The following is a 15955-nucleotide window of genomic DNA, read 5'->3' as shown; positions in this document are numbered from 1 at the left end:
AGAAAAAAAACAAAGTTTTAATTATTATTACAATAATAAAATAAAGGTAGGAAGGTACCTACCTATTACTCAAATATCTTTGACTAACATGAGAAGATGTCTTCAACATCTTTGGGCCTATACGACATACAGCTACAACCGCGCATCTATTATATACACAAGGCTGCTATCAGCGGCTATCGACGATAGTTTATCACATTTATGTATTGAGAATGTTAATTGTTACAATACGTTAACCGTCTGAACTGTCAAAAAGAGCTACCTATGTTCTATCAACACCTCTCTTGACTGTGTTAATTTTTAGAGCGAGATAGTCAATTCTGACAGCTTAGACAGCTAACTTATTCTTATAATACCTCATAATAATATGATAAATTACCCTCGATAGCCACCGATAGCAGCCTTTGCATGGAATAGATGCGATGGACTGCAGAATATCTAATTTATTTTCAATATCGATGGTCAGATTTTAATATTGAAGACTATAAAGATTTTAAAGTTTTGGCGATTAGAAAGGTCCATATTATTATTACGTCACGTTATAAGGAACGGAGAGGATCTGGTATGTTGTAATGTTTTTTGACGAAGGGGTTAGGCGTTAGGGTTAGGAAGAGTTGTAAAGAATGTGACGGACGACCTCAAGTTAGTATATTTTGTTTTTTCAAGATAATAATTATTATTTACCATCAAAGTTTCAGTCGAATATTGCTGAGGGATCTATAATCAGCATTTCAATTTCGCTTATTTTACTTTTGGACACTGTCCAACGTGGTGTGATGGTGACGATGATTAATGACGTAATAAGTATGGTGTTAAATTTGGTTTATTTGTGAGAATGCTTTATATTTCGCGGTAAGCTGTCCTAAACTTACATAATAAAATATCCTTAATGACAATATGAAGGCACATTAAAAACAATACAATAATCACATCATTGATAACATTAAAATGCACTGTTATTGGGCATACATAATCGATTTTTAATAGGTGTAGGTAACTTTTAAACAATCTACCCTGTTGCTACACATGAACAAATAATAACTAACACTTAAATAATGTATTGTAGATTATCTTTATTTTTTCAATTTTCAGTTTCTTTACATTACAAAATATTGATATTGTTATTATAATTATGTAGGTACCGTTAACATTCGAGGTTCAGGCGCCACCCGTACAAAATAATTATTAAGACAGTAATGTGTTTTTATAAAGAGCATGCTTGTAACTCAGGGCTCGAAATGAACCAGAACGCACCGGAGCGCCGTTGCGGTTCGTAAAATCACCACAATTATCGCTCCGTCTCGTGGACATATCAATTTGACAGTGAGCTAGATTTGCCATTTAACGTAAAAATCTAAAAGTTTGTCCATACTGGTAACCTCATTAAATTACACGATAATTATCAAAATTTGTTTGACCAAAATTATTTTAATCGAAATTTAATGAGGTTGCCAGCAACTTGTTGCCAATGTGGACATGGCATAACACACTTATTTTTATAAAATACACAAGCAATTAGATAACTATGTTAACATTTTCATAAAATATTGTGCGCTCCGGTTCGTAAAATATTCCAGTTCGAGCACTGTTGTAACTAGAGTTTGTGATTTCTCCAGATAGTCAAGAATCACATTAACGTCTTATTTAAGATATTATGCGAGGTTTTTTTTACGTTGAGGCAATTTTTTCCTATTTTTTTTAAACTTTCCTTCATAAACAATATCTTGTACAGGGCTCGAAATGGACCGGAACGCACCGGAGCGCCGTTCCGGTTCATAAAATCTCCAAAATTATCGCTCCGTCTCGTGAACATATATATTTGACCGCCTGAGCTAGATATGTCATATAATAAGATATCTAATAGACTTATTTTTATAAAATACATATACAATTAGATAACAACGTTAATATTTTCATAAAATTATCGAGCGTTCCGGTTCGTAAAATTTTCCATTTCGAGTGCTGATCCTGTCCTTTCAAAGACGTCAGCTTTAGCATTCCTTCCGAACATTTTTCTATCCCAGAATCGAAGGTATCAGCTTTTTATGCTTTCCTTCCAAAAAAAAAATTCCGACCAAAATCAAAGATACAGATTTCAACATCTAAATTTAATTCGCGGGTTTTATGTACCTATGTACCTACCTATTCTTGATTTCTCCAGAAATGAGAATCATTTTTTTTTAATTATTTAGGTGCTAACGACTTCCACATTTACTCCGCCTATTACTTATGGCTTCTCGCTTTCAACCGCAGAGTCAGCTGCACTGTTTCAGATACATTACCCATACCCAGACACTGCACACTTTGAGTATACCTAACGATAAACACCTGGCCTGCAAGTATAACTAAGGGTGTTCACTTACGAATTATTGCGAGATGTTGCATCCGCAAGTGGTTATAGAATGCACGTGGATTACTGGTCATGATTATTAGGACCATAAGTGTTTGTTTGTGTCGTCGTCCGTGCTGTTTTGTCTTTCAGACATGGTGCTTCAGAATATTAACGCAAACTTTGGATGCCCCAGATAGTTGAACCAATTTATGAGTGCCACGGATTTTCTGGTAGCCACAGGATGGCAAGAGGACTGGGGTCAGCCCGTTCATATGCTGTTGTACAGCCAAATTACTCGGGTCATGAACCTCAGTCAGGAGGTCCTGACGAAGAAACTAATATGCCATTTACCATTAAATAATTTGATTTTTCCGTTACTGGGGGGGGGGGTCCGGACCCGAACCGCCCCTTGTGTCCGTACTCGGCTAGATCTATACTGTTAGTAGATTTGATTGGTACATTTTGCATTTTATGTCTCGTGCCTGATATACGTAGCTATTCATTTTTTAAATTTTCTAGTTGATTATGAGGATATGACAATTATGGTTGTTTTTTCTCTATTTAAACATTTTATTAAGGCAGATACCTACATAACATATTATATTATTTAATGTTGAAAATTTGATTCATTTTATTCCTCGTACCTATCCATTTTTATATTTCTGCGTACCTAGTTTAATGTGAAAATTAATGACGATTACGTTTTCATCAGATTATATTACTTTTCTTGAAAAATGTGTTTTCGGTGACAGTAATACAATATTAGATGATAGTTCTCTGAATATGCACACAAAATGTCCAAAAAATGGAATTGTTTCCTTCGATTGAAGACATCATACAGTCTTTGTTAGTTATGTAGTTTTTACTGTATAATCTGTTTCAAAATAACCGCGCCTTTAGTACTGACAATAGTAAGTTCTTCATTTGAATTGAAGACTTGTTATTTATGTAGAGTATAACATTGAACAATATTACATAAATATTGTATTAATTAATTATTTATAAAACTTTCACGAATAATAGGTTAATCGTGTTTAAGTTGAATAATTATTAATAAAGGAGAACCGTTGACCGCTCTTGCAAATGCAAGGGTTTGAGATTATAAAGAGTATTTTGATTTTTAAATACTATAACTATTTACTGCAATACACGAATTATATGTAAATATCAAATTTTACTTTTTTTCAATACTGTATTTTCATATTTTATGTTTTTTTCTGAGATTGATAAAAGTCTCAAAGCCATGAATTTAGCCGCATTGCGTCGCGTGGATTGCGACTACGTTCGGCGTTAACTTCAGTCCAGTTCTCGGTTTTGTGGGTTGTATCCGGGGTTTTCGTGTGAAGAGAAATTTGGAAAATTCTAATACTCTAATCATACCTAAATTCAATTGTGAGTAATATGAAATTATCACTATATTTCGTTATATTAATTTAATATGTTATCGGTGTATTTTTTGTCTAAAAGTGAGGTTATGTGCTACGGTACCAATCTGATGAATTGCCGGTCTTCCGCTTATTTGACATAATTTTTCTATTATAACGCGTATTTCCAAAGGCTTTGCTCTGTTGGTTTGTCGTCATATTACATTCTGGTGATCAAATGCATTCGAAGTGTCAGTAATTGATGTCCCTATGTTTTATTGATTGCTCGAAGGCATTCCGTCAATTTTTGCATAGAATTCTGCATCACGCGATTTCCACCGTGGCGTTCTTGAAACGATGTTGTATTAACCACCCCGAAGGATAATATCGGCGATGTGATAGTTATTCATTCACATTCTCTTCTTATCCTTTCTTTTATATTTACACATCCAGCCCAATGTTACGTAATAACCGATTTCTTTGAATTTGCACCTTGTAATGTTGAGCTTTCTTTTATTCTGGCGATGTGTCAGTTGATTGTCATCCAATATCAATAACCCAAATAAATTATTTTCAAGATCTTCGCAATTCACTGCATATTATCATCTATTTGATGATTTCAACTTGTTATTCTAAACTCAGAAATTTGTTAAATAATAGGTAAGTAGGTAGGTACCTACCAAACATTATTTTTGGTTAAAATATCTTTTCCAGTTCCATAATTCTATACCATTATATTATACAACATGTTAATCTTATCTTGAACAATAAACTAATCGTCTTTCTTGACATATGTAATAAACAGTTTGAATTTCATGTTTACACATATTTACATCATGGTTCGTACTTTGGTCCATTACAAAATAATAAAAACCACTAATAATCATTTGACATTTGGTGGGTTGTACATTATTTTAATAGAAATTTCATAAAACAAGTAATTCAACTTATCCCATATAAGTACATATCTAATGATGGTTCTTCAAGCTTTCTTTATGAGTTAAAAGTTATTTTATTTCATAGAAAATGGCTCCCCCAGCGTATGGCGATCTCGGAAAGCACTCCCGTGATGTCTTTGGCAAAGGATATCATATTGGATTCTTAAAATTGGATCTCAAAACCAAGAGCAACTCTGGTGTGGAATTCAACAGCGGAATCAACTCTAACCAAGAATCTGGCAAGGTCTGTTTTTTTATATAATATTTTACTAACTACTCATATAATAAATACCTCATTAAATATTAGTTTTGTGTAGGTAGTTGAGATGCAAATATTATGAATTAAATGAAACAGGAACCCACTCATCTTTTGTACTGTCACAATGTAAAAAAAGTTCCAGCTAAAATATTGTGTAAAATATCTTACATAATACAACAAAATAGAATACCAATTGACAATAATTCATTTTAATGGTAACTTCTGGTATTTGTGATCATTTGCGTTTATAGAATAAAAATATTAATATTATATTGATAGTTTGAAACAATTATCAAATAATCATTGACCCATTAAATTGAAGACACCACATATGATTCTCTTTAGAATCTAACATCTTTTTTTGTTTAATATATGACGTACCTACCTACCTATATATTAATTATTTGTGTCAATTATTATCTCGACTTTTCCTTACTGTTCAATATTATCAATGATTGTCAAAGCACTTATTCACAACAGATATTGTATTATCTGTATCCATTTTTATCAAATTGTATTGTAATCAAAAATATGTCCTTGCATTGATTTTGTGATAGGTAGTACTCTGCTAAAGACTTTCTCTTTACCATTTCAGGTTTTCGGCAGCTTAGAAACAAAATACAAAGTCAAGGAATATGGTCTCACATTCACAGAAAAATGGAATACGGACAATGTTTTTGTTTCTGATGTCACAGTTCAGGACCAACTCGCCAAGGGCTTGAAGCTTACACTTGACGGATCCTTTGCACCTCAGACCGGGTAAAATACCACCTTACTATCTTACGTAAACCTATCCGATAATTAAGATTTAGGCAATATAGTGAATCTGAATAATTCACCAGTGTGCATTGCATATTATATATTATACAAATGGATACATGTGCCATTGAAATTCTTTATTTGTCTATAAACCATTATGTCAATAGAAACGTATTATTCATTCATGTTTTACTAATGGTATAACACTGGCATAAAATTACATCAATCTTCATTTTTTTTTTTTTTTAATATTTGATCATACATTAATATCCTAGTGAATCAAAATATTTCTAATGAAATTTTAAATAGAAGGAAGGGCATACGGGTGAACAGTGCGCACTGGTAAAGTTGCAACAAAAACTTGGTGACATAATTAAGATTAAAAAAAACTGAAGGGCAGCTTTACTGTATACAATTATTATTTCAACATATCCACCTGAGTCAAACGCATTCGCTGGTTTATTGTGTGGGCTTATTGCCAAATGTGTCTATTTTCAACATTTGTTTTACACCGAATGCCAGTAACGTTTACTCAATGATTGTAGCCATCATATCCGATATTAAAATAAGATGTATTGCAAATCCCGATACTGACAAATATCTTTATTGTAAAATTTCAGAAGCAAGGCTGGTAAGTTGAAGTCCGCGTACATAAATGACTGCTGCGCGCTCAACTGCGACGTAGACATTGACCGCGCGAGACCCCTCGTGAACGCTTCAGCGGTATTCAAATACAAGTCATGGCTGGCGGGTTACCAACTGCAGTTCGATTCCCAGAAACGTAGCATCACAAAGAACAATATTTCTGTTGGATTTTCATCTAGCGACTTTGTCCTGCACACGAACGTGGATGACGGTCAGAAGTTCGGCGGATCTATCTACCAAAAGGTGTCCCCCAACTTGGACTGCGGCATCTCCCTCAACTGGGCGGCTGGCTCCAACAACACCGTCTTCGGCGTAGGTTGCAAATACGACCTGGACAGTGATGCGAGCGTACGTTGCAAGCTCAACAATTCCAGTCAAATCGGTTTAGGATATCAACAGAAGCTCAGAGACGGCATCACCTTGACTCTGTCAACCTTGATCGACGGGCAGAACTTCAACGGAGGCGGCCACAAACTGGGCTTGTCTCTCGAGCTCGAAGCTTAAGACGGCACGCGAGTATCAGATTACCACATTCTGTAGATACTTATGTAATATTGTTGACATACTTTCCTTTTCATTCGTGTACAGAAGATAGATTTCCACCTTTCTCTTGTATTTTAAGTTTTGTTATCAATGTATCGTCTTTTGGAAATTATACGTCTTGGCAAACTAAATGCTGCACATTCTACTTTTATCATATATCACGGCTTCATGTAAAGTTTGTTTTGATATTTGAATAACATTGCCATTTTATGTTGTGCGATCCTACGGCCAAACCGGTAGTATAGTCTGATCTTTAGTCTCAGGTAGCTGATCGAATAAGATATGTTTAAGGTGAGTACATAAATATATCACTCGTATTATTACTATACTGGTTTAAGAAAATCTGAACTTATATAAATAGTCCCTTTGAGTGTTAAATATTATTGCAAATCAATAACTCTGCTGGTATGTTTATAAAACACTTAATTTAATAAAGTTATACATAAAACCAATTCTTTCATTCCTATAAGTCATAAAAATATAAATGTTTAGTCTACTTCTCAACAATTTAGCGGAAACTTGAACGTAAATGTAGGGTGCTGTTATCGCAGCAAACATTACAAGACTTTGAGATTTGTAGATCTACAACTTGAAGTGCGGCCTTTGCAATAGTGTCAATGTGAGTATAGCCGGTGTATTACGAGCTTCTATCCACACCATCATAACTCAAGATGTAGATTTCTATCAATACTTGATTGACACTCCTACTTTCGTGAGAACTGGTTTCAAATCGCTGCAAAAGTGGTGTTGATGTGACTACAGTTAAGTCTAAGGATGTGAAATGAAAAGTATTTATATTGTATCGAAGGAATTTGCTAAGACTCTTAGGCAGTGTTGCCAATCTCATATTGGTTCACCTAATATGTAAAATATAAAAAAGGTATACGCCAAAAGTACATACATACTGCAGTAAAACCCGGTTAATTCGAAATAGATGTGACTGAAAATCAAAATACAAAAAGGATGGTAAAAAGAGTTTCCGATACAATTTCTTTCAGATTATCAATGGTGAATAGTGGAAATCACTAAGTAGGTTTTATGAAATCTTAGTGAATATTTCAATTTATGTAAAATTAACCATGTTATGTAGTATTAACTTTTTTTTTATTTACTGTATAATTAAATAGCAATGTTTTTAAGTAAATTAAAAAGCTGATTTGTGGGTTGCCCTTCGTAAAAAATACAGTCATACTTTGTAACTCTGTAGTCTCAAAAGAAAAGAATTTTCTAATAATTAGTATCATATCAATATAGTAATATTTTTTAAAGAGAAAAAAAATACCTATAATAAGTGACAAATCGTATTGTATAAAAAATAGCCAGCAAATACTCTTCAAGAGCAAGCGTTATGTTTAATGTAAATATTATTTATATTATAATTGCAAAGGTCGGTGCTTAGGCTTTTTGCGTTATATAATATCACACTAACCTTATCAGGCAACGGGAGATGCCGCGCCGCATACCTCTAATTTTGATTGGTTTACAATGCTTGAGACCACTGTAGCGAGAGAATGCCTCATACCAAACTAATTAATACATTAACAAACAATTTCATTTCTACCCACAAAAAATGGCTGCACCAAATAAGAAACAAAAACTTGGTGGAGCTAGTAGCAGTAATTCTGGCAGACAGTTTCAAAAATGTATGGTGTAATTGAAAAAAGTGATAAAGCTATATGTGTGCTATGTTCTGTGAGTGGTATCTAGAACATCATTTTTTAAATACTACTTTTTCCCCATGAAAAACTGCTCGGCACGTCAGTCGAAACATAATATTTGGAATTTTTGGCACTCATACGTAAAAAGTTTGCCGACCCTGACCTAGAGCATTCATCTTAACCTTTCTGTGTAAAAAAATCTATAGACTAGAAATTTAGGATTGAAAACCAGCGAGTAGAATAAAATATCTCTTTGACTACAAGCTGTGACTAGAACAAATTATTCAAAATGAATATCATGAGGATTTCATTAAAAAGATTTATTTGCATATCAAATTATTTATTTTGGGATTCGCTTTGTGTGAGTGCTTCACTTACTCCAGCGTGTACAAACATACTAGGAATATCACTGCCAAAATATATTTTATTGTTTTTGGAGAGGGCTTCATATTTCCTCAATTCAAGATATTGAGGGGTCAGAAGGGCACCGTTTGCCTCTGCTTGTTTCACGGAATGATAGAACGCCGAATCTGCTTTGTTCCGTTCTTTCGCAATGTGAATTGAATCTTCAATAACCTCCATTTTTTGTAGTGATTCCTTTTCCATTATTTTTTGGTCATTTTGTATTTTAGCCACTTGGGCTACTTTTTCAGCTTCAATTAACGCTTTTCTACGAGCTGTCTCAGCTTCTTTTTCAACGACCTAAAAAATATCATATTTTAGTACAACATGTTGCCAATATAATGATTTCACACAATGAAATAAAGGAATTTCAGAAGGCCATGCTGGCCTTAATGCAAACTTCTGAATAAAAATGACTATAATCCTTTTGAATAATTGAGACAATCATTTTAAACTTTTTGATTTGGTTGGTACCTCTGACATTCAGACGTTTTTAAAAGTGAAATATTATAAATTGAGTCGTATAGTATCAAAAGTAGAACTGTCGCAAATATATCGAAATTTAACTAAGTATGCCAAATTATTCTTCTGACCATAATGTATGACTAGCAACATAATATTCGAACCAAAATCATATCTGTGTGGCATAAAATTGTGATGGAAAATAGGGCTTGGTATCAGAATTAGAACTGTTCCATACTTTGGAAACAAAAGTAGAACTGTTGAATTTGAATTGAATTTCTAAATGTAGAAACATATTTCATGCTATTATAACACTAAAAAACCCAACAAAACGTTTTTCGTCATTTTCTCGAAATGATGAATAACGCACAGATCTACTTTTGATACTATACGACTCAATTTATATATTCTAGATTTCAATGACCTAAGAAGCAAAAGATTAACTTTTTTTCTATTGTAACTTATTTAAAATCTAGTCTCATGGTGCCGTCCCAGCCTGCCTGGGTTAGTCGAGGACGTACAGGCCCAATTGTGGAATGAGAACTACCTAGATCAGTTGTATAATATGAAAAATAATGGATTTGTAGAGATATACACTGAAATATTTGACAATGTGCATCTTGGAAAATGCCTTACTTGAACTGGTGTAAATATTCAACCCAGTGGATGCGCGTATAAGATTTCAGTTTAATAGACTATGACCCGGATGCTCTTAATAATTACTGATGGTAAAGGTAATACATACTGTACATACAGGATCTGTATCATCTGATTTATTATGACTAATACCAGGTGAAAAGTATGCCACTTCCTTTTAAAGAGCCGAAACATACAAACCTTTTGATGTTGCGCAGCAATAAGTAATTTTGACTTCTCGCTTTCCATTAATTCATAATTCTTTCTGATAACCTCAGGTATTTTTGGTTTAGTAACTCTTACAGCTTGGATTTGTAAACCAGGTGCCATATCATTTAAGTCAACTTGCAACGCCTGTAGAGAGAGAAAAAAATGTATGTACATATTAAGTGATTCTGAGAAATTATGTGACTTATTCATCCTTGCGTTATTTACATACTCACTATTTTCAAATTCTCATCAATTTGGTCAAAGAGATCTATGTAAACTTCATGGAGTGTGTGCACACTACAGAATTGATTGAGCTCATGATGGACTTTATTAAAAATTAGAGCTCTATCATAATCAGCTGTGTAGTTCCTAACAATATCCAATACTGAAACAAAAAAAAATATTAATTAAATATATTAAATCACAATCATATGATAAGAAAACCCATATGATGATAAAACAAAATATACCATCGCTGTTCAAGCAAAGGACACTGAAGAAGTTAAAAGATTTACGAATAATCAAGATCTAATCGGAGTGACTCTTGCAATGGTGACAAAATGAACTATTTATTAAATTGAAATATTTAAACATTTGGTTAAATATCAAATCATTATTATAAGTACATGTTTTTAAATGACAACAGACGCATGAAGTCATTCAAACAGATAATGGCTGTTCTTAATCTATGACAATACGCAGACGATATTTGGTTTATTTTGTCAAGCGCCCTGGATATTAAAATCAACAGATCATTTAGAGTAGCGATACTCAACCCGCGGGCCGCATGCGGCCCTTTAAGCTTTTATGTGCGGCCCGAAACACATTTATTATCAGGAATTTCGTATATCTTGAGATTCGTTTTGACTTTTTCGACACCCGAAGAGGATTGTCATTATTGTCCACATCAGATCTGGTATAAAAGTGTTGCTATTGCACACGATTAATTTAAAAACACGCATAATTTTTAAAATCTCATAAATGTTTCGTAAAAAAGGGGGGTTTCATGATTTTTTTCGTCACACCAGTAGTGATGCGGCCCGCGTTACTTTACAAATATATGTATTTGGCCCGAAGAAAAAAAAGGTTGAGTATCATTGATTTAGAGTCAGCCTTAAGATTGATAAAAGTAATGTGTTCTTTATACTATGAAAACGACAAATACAGTTAAACAACATTTTTTTTGTTGTCAATATTTTCCATTATATTGATATTATTTGCTCCATGACAAACGAAACCGGTCTATATTATGTTAATAATATTTTTTTTGTGGACAAAGTACAAAAAAACTAGTTGCCACTATGAAAATATGCAAAATCATTTGCATTTAGAACAAGTATTTCACACATCAAGAAAACATGTTTATTAAATAATAATAAAACTGTGAATAATTATTAAGAATATCTGGAAACTATAACAACTTGTAAGTTTTCATCTCACCGCTCTTTGGTTCCAGTTTGTTAACAACCTCTATTCGATCAAAATATATCATTACGCCTCCGCTAGTTCCGCACGGTACATTGACTACTTCATCAGTTTGTAAAGTAACCTAAATAAGAAGTAAATTCTATCATTAATAAAATAATTTTACAAAGTGGTTAATGCAGCAGCGTTAGTAACCCGTTTAATAAATTTCAAAGACAAACTTTATTAAAAGTGTTGTTCAAATCTGTCCTCAATATTATTAATAATACAACAATGATTTTTCTGAAATAAATGAGTGTTCGTCCGGGTACGCCCCGAGGGAGACAGTTGTCCCCATATGAAAACCCAAAATGTTCCCCCAACATTAAAACTTATAATTATGATTAAATAAAAATAAAAATTTTACAGATATTATTTTTACTCATTCATTATTAATGGTATTGAGAAATAATTTTCTAGTTGTGATATTATAAAATATGTGAACGGGGTTTAGTATGAGGAAGTAGCTTAAATTAGCTCAGTCATTAATATGCCTACCCTAAATTTGTATATTATGTATTTAATTTATGGAATCTATTTACTACAAATTGGCCAAGATAAAACATAATAAAGGGTGTTTCAATAAGGACGCTCGATTTTTAAATGTTAATAAAACAAGTCGTGTGTGAGATATCCACTCAATTTTTTTTATTTGAAAAAATATTTTATGGCATTAAGTATGGGATATAACGTTGTTTAAATGTCCGCCGTGGCTTTGCTTGGTGAGCACGTATTCGGAGGTCCAATTTTCGATGACTATCACATAAATCTGGCTGGATTTGCTGTATGGCGTTCGTTATGTCGACTTTGAGGGCATCAATTGTTTGTGATTTATTCGCATTGGCATGCGATTTAAGATAGCCCCAAAGAAAGAAGTCTAAAGTCGTTAAATCGCACGATCTCGGTGGCCAGTTCACATCGTCGCCGCATGAGATAACTATGCCCTCAAATCGCTCGTGCAGAATGTCCATCGTGGCATGCGCTGTGTGGCACATAGAGCCATCCTGTTGGAACCACATGTTATCGGTATCCATATTATGCAGTTTAGGCCACAAGAAGTTGCTTATCATCGATCTGTAGCGCTCGCCGTTGACGGTTATGGCAATGCCAGTTTCGTTTTGGAAGAAGTACGGACCGATGATTACGCCAGACCAAAATCCGCACCAAACAGTGACTTTCTCGGGATGCATTTGGTGCTGGTGTATCTCGTATGGATTGGTATCACCCCAAATCCGACAATTTTGATTTTTGACAACGTCAAATAGTCGGTTAGGTCGGTAGCAGGATGGTTGTGGCGAGGATAAAAATCATGTATTGCGCTGAACGTTTCTCGAACGAGGAGCACTGATTTTGATAATAAAATTTGATGATTTGCACATGTTGTTCAACGCTATAACCTTCCATGGCGATTTGCCATACACTACTAAACAATTCACAACAAATTTGACAGATATCACTTTAAGAACATGGCTGCTATAACCTAAAAAAAATCAAACGTCCTTATTGAAAGACCCTTTATAATAATGCCTGTACCTACACGGCATGAATTTACTGGCACCAATAATGTGAAAATTAAACTACTGCGATAATTGTTTATGTGCAAAGGGCTGACTGTCTTGCCAATATCATTCTTCAAGCGTAAGCGAGACGCGTTGTCATTGTAAGGTGCTATTTGACAAGTTGTGAAAATTGGTAAACATCAAAATGCTCTGCGCGGTGTAGTTCATATTTTTTCTAGCAGATTCGCCACTATCATTCTACTAAGTAGGCGCAAATATCGCACAAGTTCCAACTATCGCGTGAAAATTCAGAAGCTGCTGAACTTTTATGATCCATGCATGCAATCTTGCAACTTATACGATAATTTACACATGTGCATATTTTTGATATGGCCGCGATATCAATGAAAACAAATACGTATGATTGACAAAGCTTAGTGGACACTATTTATGGCGGATGTTAACAGCCTACCTCCACCCTTCGCTACTGCTGTCAGCAATAAATCCATGCCCATGTAGACGGCCTATTATGTTATGCTATTACGCAAAATTATTATTTTTAGCTATGCCACCGTAACTATTACCAATATCTAGCTAAACATCTTAATCCATTGGAGACAATCGGTGCCAATTTGACGACGCTATTGACCAAGTGATTCTGGACAATCGGCGTCAATTTGATGCCGCTTCTCCTTGGTAAAAAAAAAATATTTTTTACTTTTACATATTTCTTAAAATCCTACAAATTTACCTACATATTTATTTAAATTGAAATGTTTCAATACCTACACAAGTTTTGAAAAAATATTAAAATCATTCATATAAAAGTTGTAGCAGTTTTAGTCAACTCTTGTAAAATTTACTACAAAATTTAATCTGGCTGTTGGTCGACTTTCTCCTTTTCTGTCCGTCTCCAATGGGTTAAAGTTACTTGCAATTAGTCATGGTTACTTGTAATTTAAGTTTGACAGATACAGCATCGCTCACCCGTGAGTGTATTATGTAAAAATAAATCAAACCATTATTTTGTACAAATGTTAAATCATAATATATTATCCATGGATCAAAAAATAGTGCACAAAAATAACGCCACCTACTTTCACCTGAAAAATGAGATTAGCGAGACAATCACCAATCCTTGTGTGAACATTTACTGTTGGAAAAGTTAAATTAGCGCACTATTGCTGGCAATACGCGTCGTGTCTACAGGTGGTAATATAGTTTCCAATGTTGTGTCCATTTTATTTTATTGGTACACTATTTTATTGATTGATTTACCACAATGACTTTTTGGTAAATAAACACAGATTTGACAGATCGTAAAGCATTCGGAGCCGTTCATTGGTGGTATGAAATGGTATGCAGCCAATGAGGTGTCGACTGTTCAGTGTAGACCGGTTTTCAGACAATGAGATTTTATCTTGATGATGATGCAGATAAGCCCAAACTGAAGTTGGGCAATAGACAATTTTGGTTTGTAAGGTATCTCCATCAAATGTCATTGATTTTACCTGAATTGATTTATAAGTTGTCAAAAGCGGGAACATCATATGGAATCCTGGTTGACTTGTAACAGGAAGAAGAGCACCCCCCTAAATAATATAATCATCAATTATAATGTAGCGATAAAAATGGTAAGTAATTGAAAATTACTGAACATCAATGTCTTGTGTATATAATACCTAATAATATAATTATAGAAAAATACTTACATGGATTACAAGCGTCATAGCTGGAGTCTCTTTAATGTTATACTTCATTTTTCAAATATTCTTGAAACTTATTAACAACAACGAAAGGGAAATTAAATTTTACCTACCCTGAAATAAACGCCGACATGTCCTTCTTCAAGTTTATGAAGGGAGAAATTGAAAATAAGTCCACTAATAAGTAAAAACGCTGCCAAAACAGCTGATTGGTCTACCATTGTGCTTCTTAGAAAAAATCTGGAAGTGAAGATAGTATCAATAGTTTGTAGTTACACAGTAAGTAGGCGTAGGTAATAATAAAATGAATATTTTATATACAATTTGATATTCTCCAGATAACTTAAATGAGTTTTTACCGTATTTGAGTTACCTAATAATTTGCAAAAAAATGCATTTCGAAAGTTCGCTAATAATAATATGAAGATATAAATAAACTATACGGACTGTATTACAGCATGTACGTGAAAAATATTTATCGGCTGATAACTCAGATAACAGATAATGGGCTGATCATGGGCTGATACCGGCTCACATCCTTATCTATGCTCAAAACGTCAAAACCAAAACCATAGACAAGTGACAAATTGGTTAATTTGGTATTACCATAATATTATATTTATCATAATATTATAAAATAATATTATTTTTCCTTTTTATTGGTTTCTGACCACCAATCATTTCTCAAGTACCTAGGTACGTACGATTTAAACTAAACTTTTATGTTGATTTTTAAGTTTAGAAGCATTATTTTAATAATGTGTCATGACCACTAAACTTGTATACTTTTTATACTCGCAAAATCACTAAAAGTTTTTAAAGCTCCATTTTTAATGTTTTTTTATATTCAATGTTGATCATGGTTCGTCCAATTGAATATGTTTTATAATTTCTGATTTACTAAATTAGGTAAGGTGAGTCGGAGTAAGTGTAACTTTTGGGTAAGTGTAGCTACTAAGATATCTCAGTATCTACTACAAATTGGATGATGCCATCTATGGAAAGGTGATAGCAAAGTCACCGATTTATAAAAATAATCAGAAATGGTGTCGATTCCATGTTTTTTGAGGTGACTACA

At 33.5% G+C, this 15955-nt stretch overlaps 2 protein-coding genes across 4 annotated transcripts; one reads left to right on the top strand and one right to left on the bottom strand.

The window, feature by feature from the left end:
* Window positions 1–3630: 3630 nt before the first annotated feature.
* Window positions 3631–7288, top strand: LOC147068082 (voltage-dependent anion-selective channel-like). Its single transcript, XM_085953340.1, has 4 exons — window positions 3631–3724; window positions 4720–4878; window positions 5489–5652; window positions 6273–7288. Exons 2-4 carry the CDS (start codon window positions 4723–4725, stop codon window positions 6799–6801), a joined length of 849 nt encoding a protein of 282 aa, XP_085809466.1. The 5' UTR covers window positions 3631–3724; window positions 4720–4722; the 3' UTR covers window positions 6802–7288.
* A 1529-nt stretch (window positions 7289–8817) lies between these two features.
* LOC147068081 (erlin-1-like) lies at window positions 8818–15424 on the bottom strand. Of its 3 annotated transcripts, none has more exons than XM_085953337.1 (7): window positions 15237–15424; window positions 14991–15117; window positions 14683–14763; window positions 11649–11757; window positions 10442–10593; window positions 10200–10352; window positions 8818–9200 (listed from the first exon to the last, which is right to left on the bottom strand). In XM_085953337.1, the coding sequence occupies exons 2-7, from the start codon at window positions 15096–15098 to the stop codon at window positions 8835–8837; spliced, it is 969 nt and encodes a 322-aa protein (XP_085809463.1). In that variant the 5' UTR covers window positions 15099–15117; window positions 15237–15424; the 3' UTR covers window positions 8818–8834. The 3 variants fall into 3 exon arrangements, with proteins under 3 accessions (XP_085809463.1, XP_085809465.1, XP_085809464.1); XM_085953339.1 differs by having other exon boundaries at window positions 15251–15424; XM_085953338.1 differs by having other exon boundaries at window positions 15325–15424.
* Window positions 15425–15955: the final 531 nt, after the last annotated feature.

Source organism: Rhyacophila brunnea, unplaced genomic scaffold, assembly GCF_057557595.1.
Source record: "Rhyacophila brunnea isolate RB1 unplaced genomic scaffold, BYU_Rbru_1.0 scaffold_3, whole genome shotgun sequence".
In the NCBI taxonomy this organism is placed as follows: Eukaryota; Metazoa; Arthropoda; class Insecta; order Trichoptera; family Rhyacophilidae; genus Rhyacophila; species Rhyacophila brunnea.
The sequence above is the reverse complement of the archived record's forward strand: the minus strand, read 5'-3'. Positions and strand labels throughout refer to the sequence as shown.